The sequence below is a fragment of the Gavialis gangeticus genome, unplaced genomic scaffold, assembly GCF_001723915.1.
Source record: "Gavialis gangeticus isolate Ggan-Ray unplaced genomic scaffold, GavGan_comp1, whole genome shotgun sequence".
In the NCBI taxonomy this organism is placed as follows: domain Eukaryota; kingdom Metazoa; phylum Chordata; order Crocodylia; family Gavialidae; genus Gavialis; species Gavialis gangeticus.
In genome coordinates, this window is record NW_017728992.1 from 87,387,467 (window position 1) to 87,408,526 (window position 21,060).

General features: G+C 42.0%; 2 protein-coding genes across 8 annotated transcripts in view; one reads left to right on the plus strand and one right to left on the minus strand.

Annotated features, from left to right (window-relative positions):
- Positions 1 to 10,186, plus strand: part of PTPN2 (protein tyrosine phosphatase, non-receptor type 2) — a 67,681-nt gene extending 57,495 nt beyond the window's left edge. For 2 of the 3 annotated variants that reach the window (XM_019524994.1, XM_019524979.1), the window contains 2 exons: positions 2,302 to 2,495; positions 3,771 to 4,890. In XM_019524994.1, the coding sequence (XP_019380539.1) occupies positions 2,302 to 2,495; positions 3,771 to 3,978 (402 nt within the window). In that variant the 3' untranslated portion in view covers positions 3,979 to 4,890. Of the gene's footprint in view, positions 1 to 2,301; positions 2,496 to 3,770; positions 4,891 to 8,996 lie in introns of those variants that run through there. The other variant, XM_019524987.1, reaches the window with a different exon arrangement.
- PSMG2 (proteasome assembly chaperone 2) overlaps positions 7,351 to 21,060 on the minus strand; it is a 29,439-nt gene continuing 15,729 nt past the window's right edge. The window contains exons 6-8 of one of the 5 annotated variants that reach the window (XM_019525022.1): positions 18,791 to 18,911; positions 12,419 to 12,516; positions 7,701 to 7,774 (exon numbers count right to left, since the gene is read on the minus strand). In XM_019525022.1, coding sequence (XP_019380567.1) covers positions 12,457 to 12,516; positions 18,791 to 18,911 — 181 coding nt within the window. In that variant the 3' untranslated portion in view covers positions 7,701 to 7,774; positions 12,419 to 12,456. Of the gene's footprint in view, positions 7,775 to 12,418; positions 12,517 to 18,006; positions 18,370 to 18,790; positions 18,912 to 19,622; positions 19,758 to 21,060 lie in introns of those variants that run through there. The other 4 variants (XM_019525030.1, XM_019525016.1, XM_019525007.1 and 1 more) reach the window with 4 other exon arrangements.

A 21,060-nucleotide genomic window follows, 5' to 3' on the forward strand; every position in this document is an offset into this window, starting at 1 on the left:
GCCGTAATAAACTGGAGAAATGGTACAAAAATCAGTCAAATTAAATTCAAGGACAAATTCAAAGTGCTGTATGTAGGACAGAAGACTTGCATGCACAAATATCAGGGGTGGGCAATTATTTGGGCTGGAGGGCCACTTAGGGAGTTTTGGTGACCTGTTGCAGGCTGGTCAGCAACCCCCCCCCCCCCCCCCCCAACAGCTCACCAAACCTATGTGGGGTGGGGTGAGCAGAGGGCAGAGCTGATGTGAATGCACAACAGCTTTAGCCTCCAACCCACCCTTCTACCTCAAGGAGGGGCTCAGGCAGATATCCTGATCCACAGGGAGAAGTGGCCACTTGCGTCCACCGCTGATGCCAATACCCATCCGGTGCTGCTTCCAGTGCACAGGCCGGGAGCTGCTATAAGCTGTGGGGCCATGCTGTAGGAGTTTGGGGGGGGTGGGGGAGGAGAAGCGACCCTGCCCATGAGTGGCGGCAGCCGGTGTGGGGTGCTCCCACTGCTAGGCCACTGCTACTCATTGTGAGCAGAGCTTCTACCTCCTCTCCCTCCTGCCATCCTGCACCTACAGCATGGCCCTGCAACTTACACCAGCTCCTGGCTTGTGTGCCGAAAGGAGTACTGGGTTGGCACCAACATCAGCTGCAAATGCAAATGGCTGGTTCCCACTGGGGATTGGGGCATCCTCCTGGGTCTGCAGGTGATGCTGCTGCATCAGCTGTGGTCCCAGGTAGTTGCCCTGATCCCTGGCAGAAACCTGCAGGCAGCATCCACAGCTGATGCCAGTGTGCACCTGGTGTTACTTCTAGTGCGTGGGGTGGGAGATACTGTAAACTGAACAGGGCTGGGACATGCCCATCTACCCAGCATGTTACAGCAGATGGAACCACTGGCTCTCTATGGGCTGCATCTTATGACTGCAGCTGCTGATCTGTAGGCCGGATGAAATCAGTTGGCAGCTTGGATCTGGCCCATGGGGTGTATTTTGACCACCCCTGAGCTAGACTGTTCTCAGTGGTGGCAGACAACAGAACGAGGAACAATGGTCTCAAGTTGTAGCAAGGGAGGTTTAGATTGGATATTAGAAAAAACTCATGAGGATGGTGGTGAAACACTGGAACGGGTTAGCTGGAGAGGTGGTGGAATTTTCATCTGTGGAGGCTTTTAAGGCCTAGCTTGACAAAGCCCTCACTTGTATGATCTAGTTGGGGATGGTCCTTCTTTGTGCAGGGGGGTTGGACTAGATGACCTCCTGATCTCCCTTCCAACCCTAATTTTCTGTGATTCATTCCTAGAAATGTTAGGTGTGCTTTGGACTTGAGAGTTTTACCTTTTGGTTTGCAGTCCTACTTTTTACCAGAAGATTTTAGTTAATTCAGAGCAAATAGATCTGTGCACTGAATGCTTGACTTTGAGTTTTTATTGGCCTAGTTGTTTTCTTCAGACTGTCATTAGTCTTGGCTTTGGTGTTTCTTAAAGGTGAGAGCATTAATGGTTGCTTGTTCTTGAAGTTTTAATTCTTAACCAGTTGGATATCTTTTTACTGTCCTAGTTTTGATCTAAGCATGCGAGTGAAACCAAGAAAACATTTAACTTAGCATTTTTAATATAAAAAGAGGAAACAAATTAAATCTCTTGATGAGATGGCAATAGGGCATTTGTCACATTAATTTTATGTGTAGGGAGAGTTTTGGTAAAATCTGTTCTCAGTCCTTGAATTGCTTTTTTTAGGTATCATTCTGAGAGACATTCTGTAGAATGTACCCTGTGTCAAACTGTTATAATGAACATAAATGTTCTTTCTGTCCTGCAAATTAAATATAGTGATTCTTATTCCACACAGATTTAAATAATAACCAGTACAATAGAACAAGCACATATATATCTACCACAGTGAAACAAATTATTATGATTTTCCATCTGCGCTAGATGGAACATTTCTCTTAAATTAGTGCCTTAACTGGACATAGCAATAGTACTTGGTGGCAGGGGGGATGTAGTTCACAACCTGGGAGGTGGAAGTGAGGTTTACAATATATCTACAACCTTAAACATTTAAATGCATTGGCCACTCCATAATTGGGAGCGAATTAACACCTCATTAGAAGTCAGTCGGTTGCCTTGCTTTTAAAATAAGATACCCTTACTTATGTTGAGAATATCTTAGTTTGGTCTTAACCTCTGTTATAGAAATTATTATATTTAGTTCTGTTAATGTAGTTTTATTTATGACAGTACTGTGACAAACCCTGTTAGTCAAAGATATGGAAGCTGTTACTCAACAACTTTCTTCTTTATTCAGAAACGATGGAAAGAACTTTCTAAAGAGGACCAAGCACCAAGTTCTGAGCACTCTCCTCCACACCCAACCAAAATAATTACAGAAAAGTACAATGGAAATAGTGTGGGCATAGAAAAACAGGAGCAAATTGGGGAAAAAATAAATACAGACCTGTCCACCAAAGTGCAAGATGCTGTGGATGGAAACACAGAAAGGTGAGTGTAATCAGAAATGAATGTGGTAGGAGAGAACACTTAAGTTGCATTGGATTTTTATATTGCTGGTCATAAGAAAGCTTTTAATTTTGAATGAGTTGTCTCTTGTGTTGAAGAAGGAGGGAGTTTGGTTGAAGAGTCTCAGACATAGTAAAGGATTTGTTTTTTCAGTGTAATCTTAGCTTTTTCCTACCTATACCTTTTTACAATTCAGTTGCTTTAGAGGTGTGGGGGGGGTTCAGTCTGGATATGAACAGGCACATTACAAATCCCTTCTGAGTTGCTTTGTCCTTGCCAAAGTTGCAGCATGTTGCAGGTAATTGTATTATTGTAGGAGTTGGCACCTGCCTGCGGGTCAGGGTCTTATAGTGCTAAGACCTACATCAAGAATAAGCAGTTTAGGTGCAAGAAGGCCTACCCCAGGCCTTATACTTTAAGAGAAGATGGGGAGTCACTGTAGATAAGGAAGATACGAAGGAAACGGTGAAAAAATGGTGTTTAACCTGATAGGGACTTTCGGTCACTGGTATCCTAACAATTGTCAAATGTTTTATGAGCCTCATGGCAAATGAGGGGTTTGATAAATGGCATGGGAGAAGGCATGAAAGTGTGTTAGCCAGGACTTGTAGAAACACAGTTCATTGTGTCTGTATTTTTTTTGTGGGGGAACTTTTGTGTGCACAGGGAATTGTGGGAAGGCAGCAGAGGCTGTATTGTTTTTGTCTGATTTTTTTTTTGCCTGCATCCTTGCTCTGTGACACAGCCAGCTGTCGTCCCAAGTCAAAACTTAGATTGGGACTTGACTTTTATAGTCCAAAACAGGCACCTAGTCACTGATCACAGAGGGGGGAGAAGCCTTCAGGGTCAGTGACTTGATAGGAAGCTGAGTTAACTTTGCAAGGAAGACACAAGTGAAGAGGCACATTATTTGTCTAGTATCTGTTTTTGTACAAAAACACATACACAGTCGTTGAAGCCAGAGTTCAGGTGATTGAGTGCATCATGCCTATGCAAGAGGGGACAAAATTAAGGTTTTGTGGGTTGTTTTAGAATCTGGCATTTTCTAAGGCTCCATTTAGCAGCCTTACTGGAAGTACCCAGGTTGTTTTTGCATTCCCCTCCAGGTTTTCCTCTTAGTTTTGTCTTGTTCTTAAATAGTTCCAGACAGATTAAGCTTTCTGTATGTGCTGGGGGAAGAAGCGCTACCTTTAACATGTCTTCAGGGGTTCTTCCTATTACATTGCTTAGCCCGTTTTCCCTTTTTCTTTTCCCCAGTACTGTTCGGAAACGCCTTCGAGAGGATAGAAAGGCTAACACGGCACAGAAGCTGCAGCAGATGAAACAGAAGTTAAGTGAAACTGAACGAAAAAGGAAAAGGTGGTTATATTGGAAACCTATTCTCATTAAGGTTATGTTTGGTACATTGATTTTATTTGGAGCTGTTTATTGCTGGAAAATGTATTTTCAAGAACATTCCTTGTAAGTAAACAAGTGAGCTTGTCTGCATTAGCAGTTAGTTATGCTGCAAGTTAGTTGTTAGGAGTTTGCCATTCATCAGCAAACTTCTTACACCTAAACTGGTGCAGAAGTTTAAATGTTAACTAGATAAGTGATGTAAACTGATCACAAGTCAACATCTCAGGACTTCTCACTGCAGGTACTTCTGAAACCACACAGCAAACTGCTATCTGAATAAAGTGGTTCATTTTTGTTAAACAGGTACAAGTTTCCTGCAAATGTATTTATACACTTTTTAAAATAGATTTCCACAAAATCTACAAGACAGACCCCGAGCCACAAAGTTTTAACTACTGAGGCTGTCTTAATTTACACCTGACATAAGCAATAAACAGTGTTGTATCATTTACATTATTAATGCAAAGAGGCTATCCTTACATGTGTGTAATGTACTATGAACATGGGCATAAACATTTTATATTCTTATGACCTAGGATAAAGATATTTTATAACTGCGTATTTAATCTTACTTTTGTAGTTAACTGTACTTTTAAAGCTCAGTTTGTACAAACTCTTTGACCAAGAAAGAATCTGATTTTGAAACAAATGTAAAGCATAATTTGTGCATTACAGTAGTTAACAGTGCATCCATTCCCCATATTTCAAGACTTTGGGACTTTTGATATGAGCAGCTAGGGGTCTGATGAACCACTTATCTGTTCTGTAAGTTGCATTCCTTATTTATTTTTTTTTGGAATTTATTTAAATAATTTACTTTTGAGGGGGTTTTTGGTTTAAAGATTATGGGAAACTTAACTCCCCCTTACCTAAAGGCAAACTGTTAAACTGGTGAATGGAAGTTGTATTCAGACTTCAGCTACTGTTTGAAGCCCTAGCTTTGTTAAAGTTAACATTCCATTAAATGTGAAACATGATATTTTGTGTGTGTGAGTTGCATTCCTTGTAGTAATTAAGATCTAATGGAAATATATGGCAACTTAAAACCAATTCATTCTTAAATGAAAATACTGGGTACCAAGTATAGATGCTATTAGTTGTTGCTGAATTTAGATCCTAGTAATTGAGCCCAATCTTAACTGAGTTTGCCAGACATTTATAAGGTACTCTTTAAGTTGCCTAACATCATAATCGGCCTGATGGGTAACTGCTACGTTAAGAATAGCAAATGAAGGGAGTACTGGCACCTAGATCACTTTATAACCATGAAGTATAAACTTTGCACTATTTGTATGGAGATTTGTATCCAGTAGTTATTTTTCCAGCTCCATATGCAATTATCTATTTTCATCTGAGGATGGAAGCAGTCTAGTCTAGTGGCTAGAGCACTGTGTTGCAGCTGAGGGCATTGGTTTCCAGTCCTAGGTCTGCCACTGCTGAGTGACCATGGGCAAGTCCAGTATCTCTGGGCTTTTATGTCCACATCTCTTAAATGACAACAATGACACTTACCTCCTTTTGTTAAAGTACTTTTGAACTTTACTGATGACAAGTGCAATATATGTTAAGCATATAGGTTAGTCTCATCCAAAGAAGTTAGTAACTTGAGGCCTCCATTTGTCTGCAAGCTCTGAAACAAGGGACCCAGACTTGAGTATAACCTACTGTTGCACAGATGTTTGGGCAAGGCTGAATAATGCACACAAAGATAGTTTCTCATTGAATTGCAGTGGATACATGGGGAACTCCAGATGGTGTTAATAGAAGCTTATTGTGCATTTCCCTTGGTCTTTATAAAAGAATTATAAGTAGGGACCTACTCAAATCACAATTGTGTGGATTTCATGGAAATCACAAAACCAGATGATCTCTGAAATCCACAGGGGAAAAAATACAAAACAAAAAAAGTTCCTAAAAAATGCTGGCTCACCAGTCGGAGCCAGTAGTCCTTCCTGCCATGCAGCCTGGCATGAAGGGGGGCTGCCAGCATAAAGGTGAGCAGGCAAGATGGCTCACACGCCCTGCTGCTCTGCCTCTCTTCATTGGTCAGTGGCAATGGGTGGGGCGATATGATAGGCAGCCTTCTCCACCAATCAGCAGTGGGAGGCAGGACCCCCCCCCCCATAAGCAATCAGAGGCATGGTGGGACCCCACTATAGTAAACCTGTGAAAATGGCAGCAAGCCCTGCAACCGGTCCATGAAGTTGGCTGACGCTGCTTGGAGTTGGGTAGACCCCTAATTAAAAGTCAAGTATAGTGTCTTAAAGAAACATGGTTTTGAGTACTGTGCATTTTTGCGACTAAAGCAAAACAGTAATCAGTACTGTGACACTGGTCAATTGTGGAGCTGTGGTATGGTCGAGATGAAATATCTGCTATGGTATATGCTAGTCAATAGACAGCTTTTTAAGGATAAAATCATAAAATTCAATATATAAAACTTAAATCTCAAGCCATGAGAGGAAAAAAATGGTCTTTTTATCGGAACAGTTGGAGATATTTTCTCTGGCATCTTTAAACTAGTAATGGTGGATGCCCAGGAGGGTAATGGGAGATGGATCACTCTAAATCTGACTAGTTCAGTGCTCTCCCTCTAGCATCCATTTCTGCCATTATTGGAGACAGCATACCAGGCTAGATAGACCATTGGTCTGACCCAGTATGGCACTTGTGTTCATTAGGACAACTCTGATAGAATGAATTCCTAATTTTCAACTTGTGTCTATATTAAAAGTGAAGTGTATTAGTCTTTCTAGCATAGCTTGCCTCAGATTTGACAAAAGTCCTTCCCATTAAGCTATAAAGTGTCTGACAGGGATTGTTTTCTGTTTGTTGGGAAACATGCAGGGTAATGAAATATTATCATAAAATAGAATAAGAACTAGGTCTTATTGTTTCAAAACGTTTGAAGAAAATCAGGTGAGAAAAAAATCGTGTAAGATAGAAAAATCCCCCTTTACTGAAACTGTTATGATTTATTTCTTGACTCAGTTTTTCAGGGAGATTTTTTCTAGGTCTTCTCTGCTTCCCTCTGACACCTACCTCCAACTGCAGCTCTTCAGGTCTTCATTTAAATGATCTACCTGGCTCCATCTTTTAAATTCTGGCTCCTTTGTTGCATCAATTTGAAGCAAGCTGTTGTGAATAGTCATAACTTCTCACATTCTAGTTACTGTTCTTGACTCCATAAATGAATATTAGCAAGTTAGTTTGATTCCTGGGTAAGCTTTTGCTTCTTGGTTGGTTTGGCTACATCATTAACAGCCAGAGTAGGAAGACATTCATAATGATTAATGGAGCACAAACCACCAATATCATTAATTTAAATTTTAATGTGATTGAGGAAGAAATTTAAGCAATTCCAGGAAAGAATTCTGGGTGACATCTTAGCTACATTAAAATGAATAGCCAAATGCTCACCCCAGTCAGACTAGACTTCAAGGTTTTAGAACATTACAACAGTCTAAGCAATGTGATTATATTGTTGATATTTCTGTGGTGCTTGACAATCACAAGAGTGCTTATTTTTAACAGTTTCCATGTATTAGAATCTGAAATGCCAACTGGCATGCTAGGTTCTGAAATGATCTTGAGCTTCTGATTCAAATCTTAACTGTGACCTCCCCCTCTCCCTCCCACTCCTCACCCCTGTGCCATACATACAAGTATTGTTTTCTTGAAAAATAATAGTGCTTTGACATTCAGATGAATAGCTTCTCACAACTTGCATGCACCTTTTACAAAAAAAATCGCTAACAAACATCTGCACATCCATTACAGGCCACTTGCTGTAGATTACAAGACTTGGAATTGGTCCTTATAGTTTTCTATTTGATGATGTATTTTTCAGGCAGGAGAAAAATCTGTTAAAAAAAAAAAAAAAAAGTGGGATGAGGGCCCCCTCTACTCTTCACTATTTTTTCCCAATAGAGCAGTAGTTCTTAGTAACTAGCAGATTCCATCCCAAACAAATAATGAAAAATCACAGGTGAGTGTTAGGGGAATTAAGTGTTAAGAAAGAAACCGACTTATCAGTTAAACCTTTTAAAAACATAGTATTGTGCAAGTGTATACACAAAAGCCAAACTTTAGAGAGGATGGTGTTGAGATGGGGACTAAAGAGCCTAGGCTTGAGGTTGGCAGTCTGTGGACCAAATCTGGCCTGCAAAGAGACTTGATCTAGCCCACAATGGTGGGGACACTTTCTGTGCCCTACATAGCATCCAGCAGGCAGCTGTTTGAGCTCCCCCTGCTCTGTACCGAGGGCCATTCTCATCCCACTACTGCATCCTACACTTACCCTCACCACTGAATGCAGAGCTACGCATTGCCATTGGCCTTGGAAATTAGTTTTCCTGCCTCTCAAAACTTTAGTTTTACTTTCATGTATTAAAATAAATATATTCAAAATATTACATCTGTCTGAGTCTTTATTTGATTTGAAAAGCTTCATTTGGAAAGATATTGTACTATGCTGTACGTTGGCTTAAAACTAGTTATAAATCAGTCTGCTATTGCAAATCTTAGTTCTGATTTGTTCCTGGCTGCATAGATTACCATTTATTTAAAAAATAAAAATAAAAAATAAAAAAAATGTTGGAAATCTCCCCTCAGTACAAAAGAATTGTATGTTTTCACTGTCTTTCTCCATTGAGCCATCACTTTCAAAAACAGCTCTAGGTATAAATTATTAATCGGTATTCTTTGGAGGACACTGATCTAAATACTTATGTAGTCTCACTGATTTCAGTGGGACTGCCTATCTGTAAAGCTGGGAACATGCCTACATGATTCCCTGGATTGGGCAACTAACTTCCTCTCTGTGCTTACTGGGTTGTCTTAAGTTTCAACTCTCCAGCATGCACTTACCTTATGTAATAACTTTGTAGAACTTTTCTAAAAAGATTTGGCGTTTCAAACAGTTTTGCTACATATTATATCAGGTAATTATTTTGATGAACAATATCAGAAATTGGAACAAATCATTTTTGCAGTCTACAGTTACAATGAGCTACAAGCCCTTAATACGTGTTGATTCTTAATGTGTACTGAATCTGTGACTTTGTTTTGCATTGTATGTCGTAGGCCGAGACTGACTGACACCTAAACCTCCAAGACTTGTGAATATTCTGAAGCTATAAATTGCAAATTATTGACATGCAAAGCAAGACATGAGCCCCCCTTCGGGAACAAAAGTGAGGTCTGATAAATACCAAGGCCTCATAACTATCTGTTTACAACGTAAACTACATCCAGGGGATGAAGAACACCACCAGCATGCTTCTTTGCGAAAGAAAATAATTTGCTGTCTTACATGTTTTATAATGACTGTATTAATTGTAGAAAGATGTAAAAGAAATAAATTAGAAAATACTTTGTTTTGTACTGCCATTCTTATTGTATTTTTATACTTTTTGGCAGCATTAAATATTTTTTTAAATTGACAACAAGTTGTGTGAGCATTATGTTAGGGAGAAGCTGTTACAAAACTGTTTAAAAAACTGGGTTACCTCCAAGTTGTCTAATTTCTTACCTAACTGGAAAACTGAATTGTAATAATAATAGTGAACTTTATCAAAAAATGTTCATGAATCTGATATGGAGTATTGTGATAGTCCTAGGCTTAATGAAGATGCATCTTTCTCTCCCCTCCATCCCCAACCTTGTTTTGTAAATATTCCAGTCATACTGAAAATAAGGGTATTCCTGTTTTGTTCAGCTGCTTGGTTCAGTAACCCTCAACATGTTGGCTCTAGTTCATGCAAAAGATATTCAGAATAACTCGGTGCAAGCAATCTGCTGTTATGACTGAGATTTTTAAATGGCTACAAATTGGGAAATATTTTAAGTTCCAGTTCCTACAAACATGACTTCTGCAATGGTGATTGAGGCCTGATGCAAAGTGCTTTTAATTCAGTTAAATTTTTTCCCATTGATGGGATTTGAATCATGGCTTTAAACAATGATCCATGTCTAGTGCCTTTATATTTTCTCATTAGTTGTTTTTGTTGATGTATTTTGAGTGTCTGGAAGAGAAGGATGCAAATCAAACCATGTCCTGATATTTCAGTGGTGCTTTTTGTTTGTTTTTAATTTTTATTTTAACCTGATACAGATTACATGGGATCATGTGGCAAACTGACTTGCATTTCACAGCAAGGTTTTTGGATTCTTCAGCCCTTGGTAAAGTCAGATCCATGTTTTGAGTTGAATATGAATGTATACAAAACAGAAGAATTTATTTTATATTAAATTCAGTTTGTTTTTCCTCTACACTTTTTTCAGTTTTCAATGTGTGGTTAATTTTTTTGCATGGACACTAATTGTGTTGTAAGTTGAGGATGAGGAAGAAATGGAATTGGTCTTACAAAATGGAGAAGGCAGTTCAGAAAGTTGGATGTGCCCTTTGACATGAGCAGCCTTAAACTGTTAACAAAATTGGGCTTCAAGCCTGATTCAGGCAAGTGCCCTTATCCAGCACTATGCTTCTCTTTTAAGATGAACCTAACCAGTAGTAACTTAATTCAATAGCTGTCTTTTAATTACAGCCCAAATTATTTCTGTTCAGTCTTAGACTTAATTTTTTTATGTATATATTTATATTATAATGTAGTTAATGCCTCTTACAGGATTGTTTTATGTTATGCACAATTTGCTCTCAGCTTCCAAGACACTTTTGGAACCAGGAGGCTATAAACACATTAAATTAAAGTGGATTTGGCAGACTTTATAGTAAATCCCACTACTGCATAATATATGGAGTCTTGTTTAAACTTCATACATCTCTGGGTATGACCCTATGGCTGATACAGCCATAATTCCATGTTAACAGTGCCTTGAAAAAGAGAGCATGCTCTGAATCAATTGGAGAAGAAAGCGAAGTGCTTCTAAGTGCACTTCTTTGTTGCACGTTAAGTCTCTCCTGAAGAACCCATTCTGTTATAGTGCTCAGTCTTTTGATAGCGTGACACTTATTTCTATTTCTCTGCTTGGCTGCCTGATTGCTAACTGGTCCTTAGACTGAGAAGCTTCTGGACTGGGATTGAGCTATTCTGAAAGTAGTATACAACTAGAAATGTAATCTTGGGTTGCTAAAACAAATGCTACTGCTTTATCTGCAAACCCTATCTATAGCTCCTACTTCCAGACTGACTACTCAGCTCCATCGTTGTAGCTACACCAAACTTTATCATTCCCTCTACTGAGTGCTTAAATGTCCTCTGGCAATATTACTTGGAAAAAATGCTCTAATACAGGGTGGTCAAACTACAGCACGTGCCCCTAGAGCCATGGGCAGCCTTTGTACATGGCATCCAGCAGACCAGGGAGTGAACAGGTAACAAAGTGGCAGACAAGGCACAGGGCAGAGAACAAGAAACAAGCAGCTGATGAGGGGGGAAGGGGGGAGTGGCACTCAGGGTGTGGATCTAACTGAAGGCAAGTCTGTCATAAGTTGCCTCCCACTACCCTAATATGTTTCTTACACCTAGCCAAGCATTTACAAAAGCTGCATGAAATTTTCATGCCATGCATTCATTTGTAAGCATATGAGCTTTAGCTAGCTTGTAGACTAGGAAGTATAGGAGATAACTGTATTATGGCTCACTGCTGAACATCTGCCTATCATGTATCCCAACTTTGAATCAAAGTTGTTAAAACAGTTGCTGGTCATGTTACTTACCTACACAGCTGATGTAGTGAATCCTTGGCATAAGTAATCCAAAGCACTCCTCCCACAGTATAAAACAGCCAGACCCACAGCCACTTCACACTTGAAACTAGCTAATTTGTAATGGTGCAATTAGACAAGCTCAGGAGAAGAATTAGGCTGAGCTGGATGATGTAATACTGAGCTCAAGCAGATCATGACTTTCCAGGGTTTAGCAGAGCAGAGAATGTCTTTTAGAAGTTGCAAGGAAAAAGAGAGAATAAAGCTTTGCTGGCCTTTCAACCACAGGGAAGAGTTAGAAGAAACTGTAAGACTGCTTAAGTGCCATTGGCCAAAATGATTCCATCTGTTATAAAACAAGAACAAATCTTAGTAAGTGTAAAAATAAAGTTTAAGTCCAGGAAATATACATGAAGAAAGAACTTTTGTGGGCAGTATCAGGAGGTGTCTGCTTCTCACCCAGAAACCTTGGGAAGGATACTGAGGCACCCAAAAGCTGATCTAAGCATATATTCCAACCATGCAGTTGTCATGAAGTTCTAATGAAATTTTATTTCTCATTGCATATACTTCTATGAGTGAGACCTGTCTCAAGAAAAATCACGTAACTGGTTGTGTCAAATGCTGTTACCCAACAATCAATGGGTAACATAGAAAGAAGTCATTTGACCCCAGCATCCTTTCCTGACCATGGTAGGGGGTCAGACTAGATGATCTGCTTAGGTCCCTACCAACTATGAAGTGACCCCTCCCCCTGGAGCCACTTTGTACTATTTATAGGTTAAATTATTAATACAATTTCCTATGGTTCATGCTTCTACAGCAGAAAGGAGCTTACCTGATGTCTTTGCTGCATGATTTTAGTGCCTTGGCCTTTTAGTGTCTAGTGCTACAGGCCTTCTTCAAACGCTCCTCAGCGTTCATGACATGGTATAGCTACATAAGGAATCGTAATATAGCATGGCAGGGTGATAAGCAGCCTCATGCCTTCTCTGAGACTGACTTCAATGAAGCCAGGATTTTGTCCTCAATTCTTAAACCCCACAGCAGATTGTTACTGTTACATGTACTGAGATAACACCTCTGCAAAGATTCTACCCAACTCAAGGGACCGTAAGGAAACCTTTGTCATTTATAGAGGTCAAAGGAAATCCCTGCAATCTTAAGGGTCTGTGTTCTATAAATGATTTGCATTCAAGTTTGTCTGACTTGTGAACTATAACAATAACCTTTAAGATGCTGTGATATAATTATGCTTATTTTTAAAGAGAACACAACATTTTTGGGATATAACATTTGGTTGCTATTCAGCAGATCCTTAATTATCACAAACACTCCCCTGAAGTATTTGCAGCCGACAGTACAGCTTCTGCCTAGTATCAGCCCAGGCTGATAGAAATGGAAGTGACCAGCCTACTATCTTTTTGTCCACATTCAACAAAATGCAAAAACTAAGCGGCAGATTTGTGCATCTCATTGCTGGAACATGGTAAAGTTATTTTAATGCGATTATGTCTCAAACGTCTGCTTTCTATTTTCTTAAACTGGTCGTCTTGTAAGTCTCTCTGTCCTGTTTCTTAAAAAGTGCAGCTGCCTTGATACCATGGTGACTAAAACAACATAAGTACTTGCTTCAATAATTAGTTTGAAATGATACCTTTTGGCTGTGCCCATTCAAGGGAAGAAAAAGTTAATTTGCTTACTCCTCAAAACTAGCACTTGTTTATCACATTCTGTCTCTGAGCTCCAATTAGACAGTCCCTTGCTGTTGCTACACACCTCTTGCTTCTTTCTCACCCTTCCCATTGCTTTGTTTCTCCATTGTTTAGATTACTACATTGACCAGAATTTAATCTCTTTCTTAACTTGCTTTGATTTTTAGTAGCTACAAAAACTGAACGCACCTCCTTTGTCATTAACTGCAGCTTCCCACATACTGATCAGCGTATAGAAAACAAGTTAATTCTTGGGTACTATAATTAATAAAGAGTGTCTGTAGCTTGAACTCGCTGCAGTAAACGACTGTCACATAGCACCTATTAAAGCATACCCATCATATTTTAATAGAATGAAAACACAAGATTAGAAGTGTCCATTTTTAAACTGGTTTAAATTGGTGTCTTAGATGTGTGCACTTGCATTCATGTAGTACTTTTCATTAAAATTACATTGCCACAGGCCACTAACTCGCTCATTATTTTACCTACATAGATGTATACTGATAATCAGCACTCTAAAACCTCTGGTACTAAGCTTTAATCCTGTCCTTTCTGAGTAAACTACTGAGTAAAGCTTGTGAAAAAGCAAGGTAATTTTAATACCTAACTTTCATAGAAAATACTTTTTTAAACAAAATTAACCTATTGTTGTTAAAAGGACACCCTAATTATGCCTCTTCAATGCATACATGCTTTCCACTAAATTCAGTGAGTTTATTATTTTTTTAAGCAAGCTAGAGTTGCAGCCACATGCAGTATTTATTGCATGAGGTGTTCGTGCCCACATCAAGAAGTCACGCTTACTATCCATTAAGGTCTTTTATTCTACAATAACATCTGTAATTCAGTTGATTTTTTGCTGCTGAAGACACATCAGTACAATAGTCTTCCCATGCCACTCTAATTGAAGGCTCAGGGCCTCATTTAAGACAATACACAAGTGGCTGTAATAAATCAAAGGAGGGAACAGTGAGTGACAGGAATATATAGCTACATTCACTAGTTATGTTCACACTTTGAAACATATTGCAGTCCACTGCTCTAAGTGGGACTAGAGTAAGAGGTTCTAGGATTGAGCCAGGCTGAAGATTGTTTTAAAGAAATTGAGACAAAGAGAATTCAGGGTAGCAGTCTGCATGCTGAAGTAGCATGATTGTGCTGCTATTAACAAGATTCCTCCCCCACAAAAAAAATTCTACCTATCAGCAATTTATGAAACATTCCAGAATTAAATACTCAGTCTCAACCACACCCACACTTTCCATGCAGTACCTAAAGCTAGTTAATTCCACTCAGCCTTCCCTAAGTTATTCTAAACTCTAGCCCACTTATGGTTTATACATATTCATAAGCCCCAACCTTTTCTCTTTGGGGCTTATGAACTTCCTCCTTGGGGCCATTAAAGATTGATAACTTTCACATTTTACAGTGGTGTATATCTGGAGTAACCCTCTGACTTCTTTAGTTACTGGCAGTCTACGCTGAAGGAATGGAAAATTGATGTAGCTGCGTTTTTGACTTCCTGGATTTAGGAGCAACCCCTGCTGAGCAGTCTGTTCCACATCCAGCAAGCACTTAAACATTTGGGTATGCTTTGGGATTTAAAATGAGGCCCTGAGCCTTCAGTTAGAGTGGCATGGGTGGACTATTGCACATAGGCTTCAATTTAAGCAGCCAGCCAAGTGCTTTGCTGGACTGGAGCTGGAATGCTTACCTGCCTGGTAGGCTCAACTCCTCAAACTATGAAGCAGTGCTGCTTTGGAAACAACTCTCAGATTCTACCTTCTGGTTGCTTCTTAGGGATGACATGTTCCCCATGAAGAGTGTTACATTCCTGGAGAATCTGGAGATCCTTCAAGATGAAAAGTACTGCACTTAAGATGTCTGAAGGTAACTTTTACTGTCTAAATGCAAACTATGGCCACTGACGTACAAACTATATCCTAGCCTAGACCACTTCATCCCTTCACAATGGCAGCAAAGGCTGCAGGGGGCTGGAGAGCAGGAATCCCTACACACCTCACATGATCCCTGGTGATGGGGCAGAGGAATCAGGGCACTGAGACTGAAGAATCATGGGTAATACAGCCATTTCAGAAAGTCCTTGCTTTGAAGATATTCCTCAGTTTTTGAGGATCATTTTTGAAGCATTTCTTCTGCTATGCATGTCTGTTTCCCCTGTTTCCCCTTTTGTTTTGAGTACAATCTCAAACAGCATATCTGGTCATGGTCTACAATACATAGCATTTGCAGGGATGAAAATTACAGGAAAGTGCAAAAATGGTTAACCAATATCTGACCACTTTTCAATAAGTATGCTTCTGTTCCTTGGGAAGTAATCACAAGACCATGAGCCTCAAATGAAATCTTAACTTTAAAACCAGCTGTTGTTTGAAACCTTCTAGGGTAGTCGCATGCAAATTCCAGAATCTTCTCTGTTCTAGCACAGCTCAATTCCTCATGTATTTTCTTGTCTGCATTGTCATCCCAAATACTTGTGACATGCTTGGTGGTTCTGACAATATTTTATTCTCATTGCAACTAAGATGCCACGTCACTCATTCATGAATATTTGAAAAACAGTCTACATATGTATTTTGAGTGTGTAGAACCTCTCCTACTTGTAAGCCAAAGTACATCACATGTGCGTAAGTTACTACCAGGAACCCGGGTTTTCCGTTTCCCATGGAAAAAACGGAGAAAACCACAGATTCCCTGTTTTTATTGGAGAAAACACGGATTTCTCCTTTTAGCAGAGAAATCCACGGAGTCTCCACTTTTGCAAAGAGCTCTCACAGGCTGGCACAGCTCCAGCATCCAGGAGCCAATTGCAAAAAGGGTGGGAAACCCCCAGGCTTGGCTGGAGGGGAGGGAGCAGGGGGAGGGCAGAGCCTGAGCCTCTGAGGCAGCCAAGGCCGGGCTCAGGCTCACACTCACCCTTTGCCCCTGGAGCATGGAGGTAAGTGAGGCAGGGCTGGGGAAGATGGTTTGGGGTCTGAGGGAGTGGGGGGTGCTGCCAGCCCCAGGTGGCACATTGCAGCAGGGAGCAGGGCTGGGGGGTGAGGGCAGGGGTGCCCCTCTGAGGGCAAGCAATGCAGGGCACAGTGTGGTGATGCCCGCTATGTGTGGGCCACATACATGCCACCCAGCCAGCTACCCAAGGGAGGGGGAGAGGGAGGCTGGCATGCGGCTGGGGCACAGCTCCGTGGCTGGCTCTGCAGCCACTGTGAGGGATGGGGATGCGGGGTGGGGAGCAGGGGCTTGGGTTTGCACACGGTACTGCCACTTACCTGGAGGCCCGTTATGGCAGTGACGGCTGCTGCCTCCAAAACCTCCCGCTGCTGCCGCGGAGCCATGCTCGGAGCTGTGCAGCTGGTGGCAGCGGCACAGCGCAGGGTGGTGGTGGGGATGGCTGCATGCTGCCCAGCCACCACCATGCTGCTGCTACCACCCGGTGGCCAGCCACACAGCTCCACCTTACCTTTCCCCTGCCCTGCCCTCCCCCTTTCCCCCCACACACACTTCCCTGCTGGGGTGGGTGTCAGTGTCTGTCTGCATGTCTGTGGATCTGGGGGGCTATTGCAAGGGGCATCAGGAGGGCTGTTGAAACTGGGGGGGGGAATGCAGGGCACCAGCAGCACTGGGGGGCCTTTAATTTTTATCATGGATTTGGGGTTTTTAATCAGAGAATTTTCAATTTTTAATCAGAGAAAACCAGGATCCCTAGTTACTACTTTGTCGATTGAAGATTAAAGCTAGTTCCAGATTCAGACTTTAGAGCTGTCAATCTGAGACAAGGTATTCATACTGCTTGAAGATTCATCAGTGTGAAACACTGCAGCTTTGTTATGGGAAGTAAAAACATGAAACCAAAATACTTCTAGCTCAACCATTACCAGTAACAGTTTTCTTTTATGCCCACATCATTCTACATATGTTGAAACTATTTTAGGCTTGGCAGATTTTACCGGTACTTCTAATTTAGGACTCATGTCTGACTTCTGAAACACTATATTTGAAAGTATTTCAGACTACATGTATTTGCTCCAACTAGATCTTTTTATGGTGTGTGATTGATTCTGCATTAGTAGCCAGAGATGCCTAAGGCTGCAAAATATGAATGAAAAACTCTCAGGAACAGTAAAGATTATTAATTGCTGACATTTTAGTTTCCATTCCTATTTGGTTTTTACTTATTGCAATGTTTGGGGAATCTTCAGACACATCCTTAGCTGGAAGTGAATAGTATACGTTCTTAATTATATAAAAATGTTCTTCTCATTCATAAGGCTTTACTCAATCAATCAAGGAAGACAGTAATACCATATGTGCTAAGTGATTAGTCACTTATTCTGAATAGCTGAAGCCAATTCTTCACAAACTACAGGTTGTTAGATGGCTGCCAAATAATTTTAACTTCTACACTTTTCATCTATTCTAAATGAAACTGGAAGCTCTTCAGGCCAGTTGCTGTTTCTCTTGAGGTATGCTCCTAACCCCAGAGGGCTCATCTCTGCTATTGCTGCAATACAAATAGATATGGAAAGTAAGAAATTCTTCCATTGATTTTTTTTTTTAATTGTAACTTTGACATTTGAATGAATAATCTGGACTCTCACATTGATCTTACTGAATCTGCTATGCTTAGAGGTGGCCATATGGCACTCTCCATGACAACAGTAGATAGGACAGGATATTAAAACAAAAATGCCCTTTTGAAATAATTTATTAGAAAATATTCTAACAGAAGTTTCCAAAGGAACCATTGTGCAAAACACAATTGCACTTTAGCCAATTAGTGGAAGTTAAACCAATTTCTTTAAATAACCACAACGTGAAAAGATCTGCTTGCTTATATAAAGAGATACTAATGTCTTCAGCAAATTAGGCTGTTGCTGCTTACGCTCGTTATGTTACCATCATAGGGGAAGTTACAGATATTTTATACAGGTGACTTAGAAAAATTCAGCACAGATCAGAAGAGTGCAGGTGGAAGGCCGCTGCCAAATAACAGTCTCCAAGAACTTGGTATTTTCCAGTGTGAAGCGGTAGTTGTGGTACTGCTGCTCTGCTGATTTAAAAACAGCAACGTTATTTTCAAATTTTAGAATGGCAGTAACCACAGCTAGAAAAAAACTATTTCCCCCACTTTGTTTCCCTTTATCTTTAGTCACACAGCTAATATTGTAGATTTATCATGAGAAGGCTACCATAAGACCAACCAGGATTATACTTTCATCCTAACATGCTATTATTCTCAAAACATACAGTATCTGGTTTTTGTTCCTAAAGAACATGGTGAAAAAACTTCTCTGTTTCCAGTAACCTGGACAACACAATGACAAAATCTACCCTGAAATACAACCTTCCAAGGAAAAAGAATTGCTCGTTAGTGAAAATTCAATTAAAATTTGAAACAGTCTTTGTAATTTTCTACTGAAACAATTAATAATCACAAATATGAAACCAAGAATTTTAGATACAATACTTACTTCACTTTTAATTAGCTGGAGCCATTCATTAAGATAGTTAACCAGAGCAAGTGCATCAGGGATATTATCCCCTTCTGAGCAAAATTTCAGTAGAACAGCCATTGGGATTCCTTTAGAACAACTAGAACAGAAATTGTAATTTTTATTGGAACAATAATAATTGGGGAGTAGCTCACTTAATATAACAAGTTTGGGGTTTTGTTTATTTATTTTTGCCTGTACCTTTTTCTTTTAAAAAAGCTACAAAAACCGTCTCCAAGCTGGAGACTGGGGGGCACAGATTCTATGGCACAAACTCCTACATAGCTTGTCTGCTACCTCCCCTTTTCCATTTACGTTAAACATGGAAAAAGAAGTTATGCAAGCTGTACTATATGAAAGAATGCATGGAACTTTAAAATAAAAAGGTGTAGACATCTGCATTAAGAGGTAGCTGATAATTACATGAGCAGTGTAAAGTTTAGTAAATTCATTTCCAAATAAGGATTATGGAGAAAGGAAATCTCAAGAGGGACAAAGAAAGATTAGAATCTGACTAAGCAATCAGATGAATCCTGATGGGGAATTTAAATTACCCCGGTTGACTTCTCCACCCTACAGACATCTGATGTTGGATGCATCTTAGAATAAAGAACCATGCTAGGACAGGGGTGGGCAAAATACAGCCCATGGGCTGGATACAGCCCACCAAGGGATTCTGTCCAGCCTGTGGCAGATCCCTTGGCCTCACCCAGCCCAGGCACAGGGGGCAGCATGGGTTCTGGCACGTGAAGCTGGTTTTACTACCCCCAAGCACGCAGCATGCCTGGGATGGTGCAGCGGCCAGACTCACTTCCTCGCAGCCATGTCAGCGGTGGCTCTTTCCAGCTACCACTGTTAGTGTCACTGCTGTCGCTAGATGGAGCAGGCGGGCAGGGTCTCTATGAAAACTGGTTTGGGACCACTGTGGGCAGCCACAGAGTGGTATCTGCGAATAGAACAGACAGGCAGGCAGGGATGGGATCTTGGGGTCATGACAGTGTAGGGCTGGAGACTGAGACAGCCACAATCCACTCCCCGCACATCCCTGTGATGGGTGCCAGTTCTCCAGGCAGGGGTGTGCAGGGAATGGGTTTTAGCAGCAGTTCTGCCCATTCCACTTCCGGATGCCCCACCCTGTGCACCCATGGCCCCAGCCTTTCCATCCAGCCATGCACCCTGCCCACCTGGGTCCCGGCTAGTCTCCATCAAGACCCCAGGATTTTTGGGTGGTAACAACACAGGGCCTAGGTAGAGCTGTAATCCACTCCCCACATGATCCTGCCTGTAGAACTGTCACCCATCGCAGCAATATGCAGAGTGGATTGTGGCCCTGCCCTGGTCCCTGATCCAACACCAGGGGTGGGCAATTATTTTGGGTGGAGGGCTACTTACTCAGTTTGGCAGGCTGTCGAGGGCCACGTGGGTAGCCCCACCCCTTGACAGGTACCCCACCCCTTGACAGGTGCCCCGCCCTCTGGTTACTATCTTGGGACCAACATCCCAGGGCCAGCACCAGTGGGGCCCAAAGTGGGGTGCAGGCTGGCAGGGGTCTGTGGAGCCAGGCTGGGCTGCACCAGCAGGGAGAGAGGAGCTGGCCTGGCTCCACAGAGTGCCTGCCAGCTGGGACCCCGCACTCCTGCCACCCTGCTCTGGGCCCCACTGGCACTGGCCCCGGGACACTGGTGTGGGCCCCATGCTCCCGCTGGCTCCCTGCCCACTGACACCCAGTGCCCCCCAGCCTCACAGTACAGGGCGGGGGCAGCGCACAGCCCCAACCCCCTGCTCGCCAGCAGGGAAGAAGCTGGTGCTGAGCGCGGGGAAAAGTGGCCCCTTGCCTGCCCCATGGCCAGCGCTCCCCACTTTTCCCTGCACTCAGCACCAGCTTGTAACCCACTCCACTGCCAGGCTGGCAGTAGGGCCGGGTTACAAGGTGGTGCTGAGTGTGTGTGTGGGGGGGAAGCAGCCCCTCCCCACCCCATGCCTTGTGCCCCACGCTGCAGCCAGCCTGGGGCTGCCCATGCCTGCTGCGGACAGCCCCGCATGGGCTGCGAGCACCTGCACCAGGGAGTGCCGGGCATGGGGCAGGCGAGGGGCCACTTTTCTCTGCGCAGGGAAGGAGCCCAGGGAAAAGCTGAGCACGGGGAGGAAGTGGCCCCTCCCTCACCCCACACTGCAGGCAGTCACAGCCCGCATGGGGCTGTCTGGAGCGGGCGCAGGCAGCCCCATGTGGGCTGCAAGCAGCTGCAGTG